Below are 17744 nucleotides of genomic sequence, written 5' to 3' on the forward strand. Positions count from 1 at the left end.
TCAGTGTCCAGGCTGCCCATTTCATATTTGGGGAATCTGAGGCACAGGGAAATCTCACTCCAACTAACTTCATTTTTCTTCTCTTTTCTTCCCTTCCTTCCTTTCTTTTAATTATTACTATTTTTGAGCCAGAGTCTCATGTTGCCCAGGTTGGCCTTGAACTCACTATGTAGCTAAAGATGACCTTGAACTCTGGATCCTCCTACTTCAGCCTCCTGGGAAGACAGGTATGCTGGGCCTTGCCCAGCTGGAGATCACCTTTCTGAAGGCAGCGTCTGAAGAAGCCTGCACACCCCCACCCCGGCCACCAGTGTCCACTCACAAGTCTAGGCCTTTTTCAATTATTTCTCTCCCAGGGACCCAAGGACATGGGATGTGAGGGCTGGGGGGAGAGTGTGCTACAGAGCAGTAAGATGCTTTAATCCGTTATCACTGTAATTCCAGTGAAGCCAAGGCCCAGAGAAGGAAACCACTGGTTGGGGTGTCGGGTCCCAGGTGCCTGCCTGGCACACCGGCCACCTGGTCCATACCCCAGGAGATGCCTGTGAGTGACACTATTAGGAGTACCCACGGATACTGACCAAACCACCTGTCAGATTGGATGCGCGCCCTTGGGATGTCCAGGACACCAGGGCCCACACCTGTCATCCCAGCAGGGATGAAGAGGCAGGAGTGTCAGAAGCCAAAGGCCAGCCTGGGCTACATGAGCCCATACTGATCACCTCCCTATATTAGGGACAGCACACAGCAGGTTCAATGCATGCATAGTGTGCATGTGTGGCTCTGTCCCAGCCAATAAACATCATTCTCCCTGAACCTCAGTTTCCCCGTGGGTGTCTAATGTTCTGGGTTGTGGAGATGCAAGCAGACACCAGCACCGAGGTGACCATGTGCCAAGGGTGCATCGGGAGGCTCAGGAGGACACTAGACTTGTACCTCAGCTGCATATGACCCATTTGTTAAAAAAATAAAAAGTCAGGGTGCTGGAGAGACAGCTCAGCAGTTACAGTCCCAGCTGCTCTAGCAGAGGAACCCAGTTTCGGTTCCCAGCACCACCCACATGGCAGCTCACAACGGTCGTGGGACCCCGACACCCCCACATGTGGGGCACACAGATATAAATAACAAAATAAACAGAAATAAATCTAAATATACAAATTAAAGCCAGGCATGGTGGTGCATGACTTTAACCCCAGTGCTCAGGGGGCAGAGGCAGGTGGATCTCTGTGGTCAAACCTAGTCTACAGAGAGAGATGCTATCTAAAAATAAAGGCATCTTGCTGTTGTTATTCTTACCACAGTTGCCTCTGGAACTGTCCCTAACACAACTGCACTAAGGGAGAGACATGGCCACCAACACAAACTTCCACCAACTGGGTCCAGCACAGGGCAACCCAGCCCCAAGCCTCAGCCAGGGACAACCTAAAATCATATACAGCCAGGAAAAAAGGGGGGCGACCTGGGGCTGTCTCCAAGGTCCATCCAGGCAGGGTCCCCAGGCAGGAATTGCTGTCACTAACCCAGCAGGGTTTGGGACAAGGTGTCTCTGACACTGGTTTCCAACTGCTACACAATGGCAGTGACAACTCACAACTGTCCCCAGGGCACAGTCATCCCTGCTTAAGATGCACAGCTGCAGACCCTGCCTGAGAACTCAGCGTTTCACTTTCTTTTTCTGTAGGTTTGCTCCAGCCATGGTCACATGTAGCTCAGGCTAGCCTTGAATTCCTCATCCTCTCCCTTCCCAACACACCTCCTGAGGGCTGGGAACACAGGCAGCTTTATAAACGACTGACTACGTGACTTGTATGGTGGCTATTCCTGGGCTGTAGAGCAGCGGTTGAGAGTTGAGCTAGGACACTTCAGGGACAACTGAGGTAATGGGCGTGGCTATGATTACGTATATTTCCATAGCGTTAACCTGCTCCTGGGCCAAACCCAGGTCCTTCTGCAGGCTAGACCAGTGGCCACACCCCCAATCCATTCACTGGGGATTCTTGTAGGGCTCCGCCTCAAGCCACGCCCCCAGCTTCCCCTAAACAAACTTTTGAGGCAGGACTAAAGTTCCTGGAGTGGTTCAGTCTCTGACCCCACTCCACCCACCCTCCGGGTGTCACTACCGAGCCAACACTGCAAGCCGCACAGGGGTCACGCAGGCAGAGTGGTGGCATGGCTAAGGAGTTCGAAGGGAGGCCCTTCTCATGTTGCAGGGGGGAGAAACTGGCTCTGGGAGGGGACCCCGAGGTGTATGGCTGCAGGAGGGCTGTCCCTTGGGGCTAGTGACAGCTCGTGCGGGCCGGGCCGTGGCGGGGGGCGGGGGGGTGTCGCTGTGCGGCGGGGCCTGTCTGTGCGGACGCCGCGTTCCCGCCTATGTACTGCAGCGGTCCGAGCACCGGGAGTTGGGGTGTCCTGAGGCTCCCCCTGTGCTCCCCTTCTCCAAACACCTCCAACGGGGTGAGAGGTCAAAGCAAAATCAGCGGCTGCCGGCTCGGCCTTGCCGGTCTATATTTAGAAGATGATATAAAAAACTAAACTCGCGCGGGGATTCCCCTCCGGAGCAGACAGGGACGCGGCGGCGGCGGTGGCAGCGGCCCGGTGCCGGGGCCGAGCTTCCTCACGGGCACGCGCACGCGCACCCGCAGCCGCCGAGTTGGCGCGTGCGTGGGCCTGGCCCGCGGCTGCAGCCTCTCGAGTGCGGTCCCGGGGGCTGCGGACGGCGGCGGTGGGCGGGGCGACCGGGCGCAGCGGCCATTTTCCGCTAAGCTGCGCGCGCCGCCGCTGAGTTTCCCCCCCCCCGACGCGGGTGGGGACGGGGAGGGGGGAACGGTGGAGACGGGGTGGGGGAGCACGGGAGCCCCGCCCCGCACACCCCACTGTCCACACCGGGGACCCTTGCGCACTCGGGGTCCCGGCGAGCCCGGCCCGGCTCCGCCCCCGAGGGAGAGAGGGAGGGAGGGAGGGAGGACTGCGATCATCCCTCCCTCCCTCCATCTTCCCAGAAACCGCAGCTCCCCACAGACCCCACGCGCGGCGCCCCGGGAAAGTCCCCCGCGCGGAGTGGGAGCGGGGGCGGAGACGTACCATGGCGCTGTGCGGCGAGGCGACGGCCGGCGGGGAGGCGCGTGGGGAGGCGCGTGGGGAGGCGCGTGGGGAGCCGCCCGCCCCGCCCGCGGACCCTCCCCCGGCCCGCCCCCCGCCGCCTCTTCCCCCCCAGCCCGCGCTCCGGCCGGTCCTCGGCTGCAGACCGAGGCTGCCGCTGCTCCGGTGTCCGCGCTTGCATCCCCAGCGGCGAGTCCGCCGTCTGCGGGCGCGCGCGTGCTCGTGCACACTTGCGGTCGCGGACACGCGTGCAGGCGACACCGGGTCGCGCACGGCGCAACGCGCCAGACAAGAGCCTCTAGGCCGCGGAGTGGAGTCTGCACGCCCGGAGTGACAGGTGCCACGCTGCAGGCTCTGCTCCGGCCAGGTGTCCCCCCACTCCGGGAGGAGTCAGGAGCGCGGCAGTCCCCACCCCTCCGCCGCACCTCCCCGGGCGTCCACTCTGGGATCCTCTGCCATCCTCTGCCACTCACCCGGGCCCCAAGTCGCAGCCAGAAGCTTTGACCTAGAATTTGAGGGACAGTTGAGGGTGGGTGCCCTGGGCACGCTAGTGCACGCCCGTTCACCTTCCCTCACCTCTTCATCCGGTAGATTCCCCCCTAGTCCCGGCCTTTACTCCCCACCCACATTCCCATTCCTGTAACCGAACCCATGGAGTTCAGAGAGGGCAGTTCACCTCCCTGAGGTGGAACAGCACGGAGAAGCCAGCAGCACACCGCCGGCTCTGCCATCTCCAGGGCTGAAGACAAGGTAGCGGGTGCCAAAGATGGGCGGGGCACTTCTCAAACTAACCGCGCGGAGACAGGCTCAGAGCTGCCGCCCCCTCCCCTTTTCACCTCTAACTGTGCTCTGTTAATCCTAGCAGCTCCCCACTCCGGGTTGGATGTGAGAACAGAGAAGAAGGGTTGGAGAGCAGCCAGTCCGGGATGAGGCAGGAGGGTGACAGGCTCAAAACCAGCCTGGGCAAGATGCTCAGACCACGTGGTGGTGGTTGTGGGGGAGGAGGGGAGTGAGAGTTGGGACCCAGCTCCAGACAAGGCCTGGTCACACATTAACTCCAAGGTCACTCACGTTTTTGTTGTTCTGTAAAAGCCACAGAGTAAATATTTTCAGGCCTGAGACAGGCAGGAGTCGTGTGTCACTTTCTCAACTCTGTCTCAGTGGTGACACATGCCTGCTGTCATCCCAGCGCCCCTTCCACCGTGGAGGCTGAGGCAGGAGGATTAGCTTGAGGGTTCAAAGGCAGCCTGGACTATGGAGCAAGTTTCGGGTCGGTTCTGTCTTTATTTTTGTTTCATGAATGAAGAAGAAAGAGGAAGAAGAAGAAGAAGAAGAAGAGGAGGAGGAGGAGGAGGAGGAGGAGGAGGAGGAGGAGGAGGAGGAGGAGGAGGAGAGAGAGAGAGAGAGAGAGAGAATGAGAGAGAGAATGAGAATGAGAATCTCCAAAGTCGTCCAGCAAAGACCTGCTACGTCTGGGGTTTGAACTTGGGTGAACCCTGTGAACCTCAACCCACAGTGCGTTTGACCTCCGTCAAGACAGTGTGGAAGGCCAAACTCTACAGTGGTTGAAAGTTTTTGTTTTTGTTTTTAAAAAACTGTGCATGTGCCGGGCAAGGACCCCAGCCACACTCGCATCTTCTCTGTTGGCTTTCAATTATGGGGACAAGTTCTGATGATACAGCCCAGGCTAGCCCACTCACTGTGTAGCTGAAGCTGACTTTCAGCTGCAGAACCTTTTGCCTAAGCCTCAAGGCTGGGGTGTCAATCATGGGCCACTGCGTGAAAGTGTATCTCAGGTGGGTGCATGAGCTACCACCAGCCGCGCCCCCTCACTGACGGCATCCCGACTCCCGCAGCCTCAGCGATGACTCCCGGGGTAGGGGCTGGTGCCATCAGACCCATTTAACAGACCGGAAACAAGAGCTACAGGTGCGGGGTCTCGGAGAGCATTTCCCGCGTGGCAGCAGCTGGTATTGGCTGTGAGGGGAAACTAGGCTTAGGAGTCACGCTCCTGTCACCCCAGCTGGGCGCCTGAAGGTCATCCTTGGCTATATAGTTGGAGGTCAGCCTGGGCTAAGTGATCGTACAACTCAAAAGCAAAAGTGTGAGAATGAATGACGATGAACCAAGCATAGATGTTTGTCTGTCCGCTGCTGGGGATTGGGGGCTGGGCCTCACATATGCTCTGCGGACGAGCCCCTCCCACAGCCTGTCACTTGGGGGCGTGACCAAATTCCTCAGAATAGTGTATTGGCTGAGGGCCTTCTGACAAGGCTTCTGATTGGTCAGAGTGCAGCTCCAGCGTGTCTGATTGGCCGTTGCTGGCAGCTGCCCCTGACGCCACGGATTCCATGTTTAATTTTGGCGCTGCCCTCACCTGCGCTTGGTTCTACAGTGTGACCCCGGGATTCACTCTTTTGGTCTCCGAGCCTCCCTAGGCGGGAGCTCGGGCGCACTTTGCGCTGTGGGTGGGAAGGGGTGATCAATCAATTCCCCAGCACCACTGCCTCCCTTTCTTAGATAGGGAAACTGAGGCTGGGTGTACTCCAGTGCTCAGACTGCTTTAGGCAAGCTTGATCACTCTGGCTTGCACATGGAGACTGGGAAGACCCCATACCTACCAGGGGACGAGGAGGCGAGGCCTCTTGGACCTCCTTTGTGAGACTCCCCACACCCCTTTTCTGGGAAAAAAAAAACACTTGGGAAACTGGAAGAAGCCAAACAAGAGACTCAGTTGGACAGCTAGTAGAACTTCCAGCTTTGGGAGTGCCTGAAGCGGGAGAGAAATTGATTCTTTTCTTATCTCTACACCTTTCTCTCCAGCTGAGGAGCAGCTGAGCTGAGGCCAAGCGCATCTTTCTGGCATGGCTGCCCGGAGGGCCTGGCACACACTCAGGGGCGTGGGCACAGAGCCTCCCGGAACCGAAAGCTGCCCGCACACGCTGGGGACTGGGCTGCCCAACATGGCCGAGGAGCCCCGACTCTTACCCCAGGGAGAAACTGAGGCAGAAGGTGCAGGAGCTTTCTAGGCCGGTGCTGCCATGACAGTTGGAATGCTACAGGGCTTTCACTCCCGTGACCCCAGCTGCAGTCGGTCGGTCGCTCTGCCACCTGCAGGCCGGGCTCTGTGCCTCAGTATTTCCATGTATAAGAGCAGCTGTCCTATCATCTGGTGGTCCTGGCAGATGACACAGGGATCCTGGTTCTGGTTCCTTGGTCAGTGCAGGGTAGAGACCGCTGGACACAGGACACCAGTGCACGCGCGCGCACGCGTGTCTGTGTGTGTGTGTGTGTGTGTGTGTGTGTGTGTGTGTGTGTGTGTGTATACTGAAGCTGGGGGAAGGCAGGCTGGGTACTGGCATCAGGGTAAGGACAGGAAGTTGAGGGAGGAGGGCGCTGCCCCGCAGGGCGGAAGCTGACACTCTGATCTCCAGCACTGGTGTGCCTAAGGCAATGGTAGAAGACACCATGGCTACCACAGAGGAAGACCTGAGGCTCCTGGGGGAATGTGGACGTTAATGCTCCACCTCTGGGGACCACCCTGCATCAGACTGAACTGAGGGGTGAGGGACAGGCGACACCACATGCAGGCTCAAGGCCCAGCTCTGTCTGTGAGTGGCTTTGGGACATAAGTCTCAGTTTGTCCGGCTGGACAGTGGGACATTTAATCCCTGACATCTGAAAGGCTGTACCCTCAGCCCCCACAATGAGGGATTTCAGCCAATGGCTCCACCCTTACCACGCCCCCAACCCCTCACTGGAAGATTCTAGGTGGGGCTCCACCTCTGACCACTCCCCCAGCTGTCTTTTTTTAATTTTGAGGCCTGTGTCTCTTACAGGCTCAGGCTGGCCTTGAACTCATGATCTTCCTGCCTCAGCTTCCTGTGCAGCTGGGCTGAGCAGCTTGGTTTCACTGAGTTGTTGCCATCTCCTACGGGGGACGCCAAACACGGATGTCAGAAGCAGTGGGCGTCATCTCCAGCTTCCTGAACGGGAGGGGAGGAGATGTGGCTCTTGAGGGCTCCCACAGGGTCCTCAGGACATAGAAGCACCCAGATGCCCTTAGTGTGACAGTCCTAGAACTTTATGTCTGTTCCCATCTGTACTATGGTACTGGTACAACTTTGTACCAGCTATTACTTCTGGCCCTCTACCAATGGGCTTGAAGGTTTATGGGTGATCCTGCACCTGGCTGTCATGTGTCACACATGGCCCGAGGCTCACTTCCACCCAGGTGCCCTACCACGGGGTGGGGCTGGGCGTTATCACGTCCTGGGGTTAAGTGAATTCTCACCGTGTGGCTTTTTCATCTGCCTTGTTTGGACAAGCCTGACATGCAATTGCCACTGAATAATTGCGAGTCAGGCACATAGGTGGCCCCAGCTATGTGATCATCTCATCAGGGATGCAGTTGGTGATAAATAGTCACCTAAATAATCACACTTCGAGGAGGCTGGACCTCAGGACTATCAAACATGCTTCCTCTTTCAGGGCAAACTGAGGCTCAGACGGGGCTCCTGATGCCTTGCTTGGAACAGTGGAATGGCCAGAGCACTGAGGGTGGACGGAAGCCCCCTGTCCTCTAGAGGCCTGGCGGGGAGTGTTCTAACCCTATAGCCCTTTAAGGGACGATTAAAAAGTGGCAGGCTGCTAGCGCTGTTCTAGAGCTGGAAACAAACAAGGGCAGGGATGGGTTTCTGCAATGCCAGAAACCCAGCTTGTCCCAGAGGCAGATTAGCTTGGGATTTCCTAGGCTGGGAAAGGGGGCAGATCCCTGGCCCCTCCTCCGCTCTGCCAGCCTGCCCTCCTCCATCTTTGGCAGTGGATATTTGTGCAGAAGGCTGAGTCCAGCTGGCCAGGTGCCAGGTAGGAAGGCTGGGCACAAGAGCAGGGTGCTCTGGGAACTGTTTCAGCTGGCTTGTTAGCATGCAGGGCCTTCGGAACAAACTTTGGGGACTTTGAATCAACCCAAGACTGAAGTCCTTGAGAAATGGATTTGCAAGAGGTGGGCATGTAGGTAATGAATTCAAAGAACCTAGTATAAGGTAGGCGCTAAATGATTGCATATACGATATGTAGTTGGCACTAAATAATAGCACAACCCAGAAGCTTGAATTGGGATTAGAAACCCAAATGTAGGTTTGTGGCCACAGGGACCTCAACTGCTGCAATGCAGGCGAATGCCATCCCACTCAGTTACCTGTGTGACTGAGAAATCCTTGAGTGTGCGAGGGTAGAGTGTGGGGGACCATGTGTAAAACTATAGTCCCCAGGGTATACTCCAGCTAGAGGGCTGACAATTATGTCTGCTGGGCGAGACCACAATACCCAGGGTTTTGGTTACACAACTGTCTCCTTGTTGCTGCCAAGGAGTGCTATATGTGTGCGTCCATTGGCAAAGGACAGTGAAGACACAGGTAACCCTTGAAGGGGGCAGTGGGACCAAACTCAATGAGACCTTACAAGCAGAAACTAAGGTTTACCAGAGAAGATGAAATTCTACTCCTAGATCATGGACACTCAGTTTATTAATAAAGTTTTGTTGGTAAATGGCCACACCCACTGGTTCTATATATGGATGCCTCCTCTCTGCAAGAGCCCATGTATGATTGTTGTGGAGACCATTTGGCCCACAACTATCCTTCCCTTTAAAAATGTTGCCTGGTGGTATTGGACCATGCTTTTAAACCCAGAACTCAGGAGGCAGAGGCGGAGGCAGAGGCGGAGGCAGAGGCAGGTAAATCTCTTGTGTTCAAGGCTAGCTTCATCTATAGAGTGAATTTCAGGACACCTGGGGCTATACAGAAAAATCCTGTCTTGAAAATCTGCCCCCGCCTCTTACTCTTGCTTCATTCTTGCCTCTCTTGTTTTCTTGCTCTCTTGCTTCTCTCTTGCCCTCTTGGGCTCTCCCCTTCCCCATTCCCTTTCCTCCCCCTCTCTCCATGTGGCCATGGCCGGCCTCTATATTTTAGAAAAGAGAAAAAAAGAAAAAAGAAAATCCCCCTCAATGTTATTAAATGCTTACAACTGTTTCCTCTACAGTCATGTTTGCACTACATGCATGCAGAGGCCAGGAGAGGGTGTTGGACCCCTGGAACTGAGGTTAAGATGATGGTGAGCCGTCATGTGGATGCTGGGACTTGAACACACAGATCCTTTGGAAGAGGAAGTGCTCTAAGGCATGGAGGCAACTCTCACTGCTCCTGCCATCTCCTTAGGAGAGTTTTCTGACACTCAGCAACAAGTAGGCTTCAGGACGGACTGTTGCCTCAGTCATTTGGGAGGTTGAGGAAGGATGGTTACCAATTCTAAACTAGCTTGGAAAAAGAAAAAGAACTGGAAGCATAATTAAGGGGTAAAGCCCCACTTAGACTCCCTCAGTGAGGGGCTGGGGCCTGGTCAGGGGTGGAGCCCCTGCCTAGAATTCTCCAGTGAGGGGCTGGAAGCATGGTGGAGTTCACATCTAATATGAGAGAGAACTCAGATTTAGGCCTAGAATTGCAGAAAAAAGTTAATCCCAGTAAAAACTATGCATGTGAATTAAAACACTACCTGAAGCCCCCTACTGTCACCTAAAAATCACTCGCAGTCACCTACAGATATATATACTGTCACCCACAGACACCATTAGTCACATACAAATTCTACAGGCATATGTAGATTCCTATAGAAACTTAAAAGCTACTACAGACACTTACAAACACTTATAGAAATCTATAGACCCCCTACAGATACATATATACAATTTTTTTTTTTGGTTTTTTGAGACAGGGTTTCTCTGTGTAGCTCTGGCTGTCCTGAAACTCACTCTGTAGACCAGGCTGGCCTCAAACTCAGAAATCCACCTGCCTCTGCCTCCGAGTGCTGGGATTAAAGGCGTGTGCCACCACGCCTGGCCATATATACACTTAAAACTCCTACAGACACCTGCAGAAACATACAGATACCCACAGATTCCTACAGACATCTAAAGACTCCTACAGACACCTACACCCATATATTGCACCTATACCCCATTCAGATTCCCACAGACCGCTAAGACACCCACAGATTGCTACAGTAACTATACATTCCTACAGACAATCACAGACTCATAAAGTCATTATAGACACCTGCAGACTCTGAAACACATATAGAGATTTCTACAGACATCTAGAGATTCCTACAGACACCTACAATCACTTACAGTTGCCCAGAGTCACCTACAGCCACCCGTGGTAATCTACAGTCAACCATAGATACCTATAGACATAAACTCCCACAAAAACCCAGACTTTTACTCTCCTACAGACACCCACAGATACTAGTCACCTACAGACTACTATGGATACTTACAGACACCTACAAACTTCTACAGTCACCCACACAAATATAGGTACGTAAATTACCTCCAGACACCTACAGTCACCTACAGACCTTTTCAGACTCCTGTTGACACCCACATATTTCTACAGAAAATGATAGTCACTTCCAGGCAACTATAGATTCCTGGACACCACAGACTTTTATAGTCACTTATAGACATCTACCTACACTGACAGAAACCTAAAGACACTCACAGAGTATTACAGACACCTACCATCACCTACATATAACCATAGATCCCTAGAGACCCCCACAGACTACTGCAGACACCTACAGTCACCTATGGTCACTTACAGTCACCTGAAATCACCTGTAATTACCTATAGTCACAAACAGATACCTATAAACACAGACATTTACAGAAACCTTCAGACTCCTACTGACACCCCACAGACTGTTACAGACACCTACACACTCACTCCTACAGACAGGTATAGTCCCCTAAGAATAGATTCCACTGGGGCTGGAGAGATGGCTCAGCAGTTAAGAGCACTGACTGCTCTTCTAGAGATTCTGAGTTCAAATCCCAGCAACTACATGGTGGCTCACAACCATCCGTAATGAAATCTGATGCCCTCTTCTTGTGTGTCTGAAGACAGCTACAGTGTACTTACATAAAATAAATAAATATATTTTTTATTAGGTATTTTCCTCATTTACATTTCCAATGCTATCCCAAAAGTCCCCCATACCCACCCCCCACTCCCTTACCCACCCACTCCCCCTTTTTGGCCCTGGCGTTCCCCTGTACAGGGGCATAAAAAGTTTGCAAGTCCAATGGGCCTCTCTTTCCAGTGATGGCCGACTAGGCCATCTTTTGATACACATGCAGCTAGAGTCAAGAGCTCTGGGGTACTGGTTAGTTCATATTGTTCCACCTATAGGGTTGCAGTTCCCTTTAGTTCCTTGGGTGCTTTCTCTAGCTCCTCCATTGGGGGCCCTGTGATCCATTCAATAGCTGACTGTGAGCATCCACTTCTGTGTTTGCTAGGCCCCAAATAAATATTTTTAAAAAAAGAATAGATTTCACCAGACAATTGTAGATTCCTACAGACTCCTATAGTTACCTATAGATACCCATAAATCCTACAGAAAAACAGATTTCTACAGACACACATAGACTCTTGCAGACACCTATAGGCTCCCATAGTAACCTACACAGACTCCTACAAAATCCTACCTAACCCTCCAGACATATGCATATATCCAGGGATGTCTACGGAAACTTGCAGACACCAGCAGAATTCTACAGAAATGTACAGATACCTATATATACTTACAAATTTGTACAGACACCCACAGATGACTAAAGACACCTAAAAACTTGTACAGATGCCTATTCACTCCTTCAGGTACCTACAATTCCTCCCGACACAGACAATATCCTGTATACGTGTAAAGTGGAGACTTAAGGGTTCTTTGGAAAGTCAGTTGTGTTGGATGGTGTTTTGCTGGGGCAAACACATGAAGGAGTGTTTTCCTGAAGTAGGCACAGGTGAATGGATGTTTCACTAAGGCTGACCAGTAAGAAAACGTTTCACTGAAGCAGACACAGGAGAGAGGATGCTCTGCTAAAGCAAGCATGTGAAAGGACACGTGAGGAAGGATTCTTCGCTAACAACGTGCATTTATTTATTAGTGTGCCTTTCATTAAGTAGTTGAGCTCCTTTTGTTGAGACTCCATAGAGAGAAACGCACCAAACAACTTGCGGTGGTGTGCTGGTCGTGTCTTGCCTCTTCGGCAGACTCAGGCCGATTGGCAACCTGTTGTCAGCTGATAGAGACTCATGTGGAGTTTTGCTAAGACAGACTCATGTGCTAAGGCAGACCCGTGGAGGACATGTGATGTTTAGAGGGACTATAAAAAGGACTCAGTGGACTGTGAGAGAGGCTTGCTTATAGAAACAGCTCAGCAATACTTCTCGGTCTCCTGTCTTTGCTGATCTTTGCGTCATTGACAGAGGCATAGCCAAGAACTTCTGGTGTTGTTGGTAGTCCTAATCTCTCCTGCTGCCTTGTGGCAATTCTGCTGAGGCCTGGATGTTCCTCTTGTGCCACTGCCGCTGCTATCCCGACACTACTGGACTTTATGGATATGGATTGCTGCATATCCATAAAGGGTTTGTGAGTGATCGAGCTGCTGCTCCTGACCTGCTCCTGACCTGCTGATTTTCTGACAGCACAGATGGAATTTACTCCAAAGAACCATTTCTAAACAGGTCCACTTCCCCCATATCATAGTAACCTTTCTTTTCCTCTTACCCCTGGTGGGTGGTGGGCTAGAAAGGAGATTAAAGCATTTAAGAAACACCATTAAAAGTAGGCTTTGAAAAATCAGACTCCTACAGACATCTTTAGACTCCTGCAGACACCTATAGACACCAGCCATTACATACACATACCTACAGATACTTACAGACTTCTACAGTAACCAGGGGTCATCAGTCACCTACAGGTACCCTCAGACATCGATAGTCATCTATAGACTCCAACAGACAGCTATAGTCATTTATAGTCACTTATAGTCAGCTACAGTCACCTGCAATCACCTGCACTTACCTAGAGTCACCCATAGACATCAATAGAAACCAACAGACATTCACAGATTCTTTTTTTTTTTTTTTTTTTTAAGTTTTTCAAGACAGGGTTTCTCTGTATAGCCCTGGCTGTCCTGGAACTCACTCTGTAGACCAGACTGGCCTCCAACTCAGAAATCTGCCTGTCTCTGCCTCCCAAGTGCTGGGATTAAAGGTGTGTGCCACCACCACCCAGCTCTTTTCACAGATTCTTATAGACACCAATAAGCTCCTATATACATGTAAAGATTCTTAAAGGTACCTGCAGACTTCTGCACACACCTATTGATGCCTAAGATATTCACAGGCTCTGATAATCACACATAGACACCAACAGACTCCTATAAATACCTAAAGACTCCTACAGGACCCTACAGATCAGTACATACACCTGGAGACTTCTACAGAAACAACAGACACCTACAGACTCCTATAGACTACTATAGACCTAGAGACCTTGAAACCACTACAGCCCCCTACAGGTCCATACAGATTCCTACAGCCACCTACAGACTCCATTAGAAAACTACCAATACCCAAAGATGCCTATATGAGACATCTATAAGAGACAACTTCAGACACCTATAGTCACCTTTAGACACTGCAGAAACCTATAAACTTCTATAGGTGCCTACAGACACCTAAGAATACCTACAGACCTTAGAGAAACCTACAGTCACAGTCTCCCAGTGTTATATGCAGTCATATGTGGTCACCTACAGGTACCTAAAGTCATCCACAGATACATATTCCCACAGACACCCACAAAATTTTACAGGCACAGAGATCTACAAATACCTACAGACTCCTACAGCCACCTACATTCTTCTATGGTTATCCACAGCCTCTCACAGGCATGTACAGATTGCTACAGAAACTATACAGACTTGTTTAGTTACCAACAGATGCCTATAGACGCCCAGAGACACCTACAGATCTCTACAGGTCCCAAAGACCTACAGACACCTACATATTCTTAATATCACTTAGAAATTTTTACAGACACAAAGAGATGCCTACAGACTCTAAAATTCAACTACACACACACACACACACACACACACACACACGGATATGTATAGATACCTCACACTCCTACAGATACCTACAGACAAGTACAGTTATCTAGAGGTGCCTACAGACTCCCAAAGACCTCCAAACTCCTTCACACACCTACAGATTTATACAGTCAACTACAGATTCCTATAGACTTTTACAGATACCAAGGGATGCCTACAGATACCTACAAATTGCAAGATTACTACAGACACCTACTGATAACTACAGATACCTACAGAGATCTACAGACACCTACTGTCACCCACAAACAACTATAGCCTCCAACAGACACACACAGATATATTCAGACACATACAGACTCACACATACAGAGACCCACACATTTTTACACATATCTACAAATTCCTACAGACACCAACAGTTTTCCATAGATAGCCCCAGACCCCCACAGATACATACAGAATACTCTAGATACCTGTATGATTCTACAGACACCTAGACATTCCTACAGACACCCACAGATGCCTATAGACACCCACAGACTCCTGCATGTACCTACAGATCTTTACAGCTACCTATAGACTCCTAAAGGAACCTATAGAATTTTAAAGAAAACTACAGATTCCTACAGACACCCATGGACTCCTACAGTCACCTTCTAACGCCAATAGACACCAGCCATCATCTACAAACTCTTACAGTCACTCTTTGTCACTACCAGGCAGCTACAAGTACCTACAGTCACATACAGACATCTCCAGTCACCTACAGACTCCTAAAGACACTTACAGTCACTTCTAGTCACCTGCAATTATCCATGATCACCTACATTACCTTCAGTCAGCCACAGACACCTACAGATACCCACAGACACCTGTAGATGCCCACAGACACCTACTTTAGCTTTAGTTACTTACAGACAACTATAAATTCCTACAGATTCCTATATATACTCACAGACTTTCATAGTCACATAAGGCATATATAGACTCCTATAGCTGGGCAGTGGTGGCGCACACCTTTAATCTTAGCACTTGGGAGGCAGAGGCAGGCGGATTTTTGAGTTTGAGGCCAGCCTGGTCTACAAAGTGAGTTCCAGGACAGCCAGGGCTATACAGAGAAACCCTATTTTGAAAAACCAAAAAAAAGAGAGACATATTTAGACTCCTATAGATGCCTACATAATGCTACAGACACCTACAGACTCCTACAGTCACCCAAAGACACCCACAGATACCAGTAGTCAACTACAGATCCTATTAATACCTACAGACACTTACAGTCACCCCCCATAGTCACCTAGAGGCACCTACACTTAACTTCAGTCACCCACAGACACCAGCAGTCATGAGCAGACTCCTATAGTTGCCTAAAGACTCTTGCAGTCACCTACAGAGACACTCACCCAGAGACAATTACAATTATCTACATACACCTATAGCCTCCTACAGACATCCATAGCTTCCCACAGACAGCCACAGATTCCTACAGCAACTATATATTCCTATAGACACTCAAAAACTCCTTTTGTTACTGATGGACACCTATAGTACCCTACAGACACTTGGAGATACAGATTCCTACAGACACTCAAACTTCTAAACACATATAGACACACACAGACACATATGTGCTCCTCCACATGCCAACAAACACCAAAGTCATGTATAGACACCCAGAGACACCAGCCATCATGATCAGACACTTATAGATACATACAGATTCCTAGGGTCACCCTCAGTCACCTACAGTCACCTACAGGTACTTACAGTCACTCACAGACAATTATTACAGTAACCTGTAGACTCTAATAGGCACCTGCAGTGACTCACAGTTACTCACAGTCATCCCATAAACACTACAGATACCCTCAGACACTTTCAGGTACTCAAAGACTTTTACAGACACCTACAGTCTCTAGAATCACCTTCAGCCACCTTCAGACTACTATAGACACCTATGAATTCTTTTTTTGACACTTATGAATTCTTAAAGATACCTACAGACATTTATAGACTCCTACAGATACCAAAAGAAAACAACCATCACCTACAAACTCCCACAGTCATCCATAGCCACCTATAGGCCGCTATAGGTACCTACAGACATCCATGGAAAACCTGTAGTTTCCTACAGACACCTAGAGTTACCTAGTGTCACTTCAGATCACTCTGATCGCCTACCCTTACCTTCAATGAACCACAGACTCCTACAGACAAGTATAAATTCTTACACTACTGTAAATTTCTACATAAATCTATAGACTCATATAGTCACCCACAGACTCCTACAAATAGCTAGAGACATTTACAAACTCATACAAACAAACTAGCAAATTCCTACAGAATTTTACAGACACCCAGAGATACATACAGATACTTACAGACTCCAACAGACAACTAAAGACACCCACAGATGCCAATAGACACCCACAGAATCCTACAATCAACTACCGTCACCTACAGCCTCCTACAAAATCCTATAAACACTCAAAGATGCATAAAGACATGTACAAACTCTTATATATACTCACACACTAAGAAAACCTACAGAGTCCTACAGACACCTAGAGGAACCTACAGACACTTATAGACTCCTACAGACACCTACAGATTCCTACTGATTTTTACACACACCCATAGATGGCTACAGAAATCTATAGACCACAAGACACTCCTACAAATACCTATGGTCTACTGCAGAAAACTAAACTACAATCTTCTTCTTTCTTCTTCTTCTTCTTCTTCTTCTTCTCCTTCTCCTTCTCCTTCTCCTTCTCCTTCTCCTTCTCCTTCTCCTTCTCCTTCTCCTTCTCCTTCTCCTTCTCCTTCCTTCTCCTTCTCCTTCTCCTTCTCCTTCTCCTTCTCCTTCTCCTTCTCCTTCTCCTTCCTTCTCCTTCTTCTCCTTCTTCTTCTCCTTTGATTTTTCAAGACAGGGTTTCTCTGTATAGCCTTGGCTGTCCTGGACTTACTCTGTAGACCAGTCTGGCCTCGAAACTCAGAAATCTGCCTGCTTCTGCTTCCCAAGTGCTGGGATTAAAGGCATGTGCCACCACTGCCCGGCAACTACAATCTTCTATAAACCCCCTCAGATACCCATGGACACTTACAGATTCCTTCAGACTCCTATATACACCTAAAAATGTTTGCAGAACTTCTTCATACTCCTAAAAACACATACAGACTCCTCTAGACATCCACAGACTCCTATAGACACCTAGAAGTTCCTATGGACACCACAGATGCCTACAGACACCTAAATTTACCTACAGACTCCTACTGAACCTACAGACATCAACAAACTTCTACAGATACCATAGCCTCATATAAACACACAGAAACTCCTACAAACAGCTAACCTACAGACAACTTTAAATTCTTACAGAATCCTACATACATTCAGAGACTTCCACAGTTATCTACAGACATGTACAAATTCCTATAAACACATAATCCTACAGACACCTATATACTTCTACAGTCACCTTCAGACACCCACTGACACCAGTAGTCAACTACAGATCCTACTGATACCTACAGACACATGATCACTAGAGTCACTTACATATACTTTTAGTCACCCAGACATCAACTGTCACCTATAAAAATCTACAGTCTCCTACAGACACCATAGGACACCAGCAGTCACATACAAAGTCTCACAGACTTCAACAGACACCTGTTG

The 17744-nt window shown here is 50.0% G+C and overlaps 1 protein-coding gene across 2 annotated transcripts in view; it reads right to left on the reverse strand.

The window, feature by feature from the left end:
- Nfic (nuclear factor I/C) overlaps positions 1 to 4215 on the reverse strand; it is a 35729-nt gene extending 31514 nt beyond the window's left edge. For both annotated transcript variants that reach the window (XM_030244940.1, XM_006513335.4), the window contains exon 1: positions 3082 to 4215. In XM_030244940.1, the coding sequence (XP_030100800.1) occupies positions 3082 to 3084 (3 nt within the window). In that variant the 5' untranslated portion in view covers positions 3085 to 4215. The remainder of the gene's footprint in view (positions 1 to 3081) is intronic.
- Between the last annotated feature and the right edge of the window lie 13529 nt (positions 4216 to 17744).

Source organism: Mus musculus, chromosome 10 (genome assembly GCF_000001635.26).
Source record: "Mus musculus strain C57BL/6J chromosome 10, GRCm38.p6 C57BL/6J".
NCBI classification, from domain to species: Eukaryota; Metazoa; Chordata; class Mammalia; order Rodentia; family Muridae; genus Mus; species Mus musculus.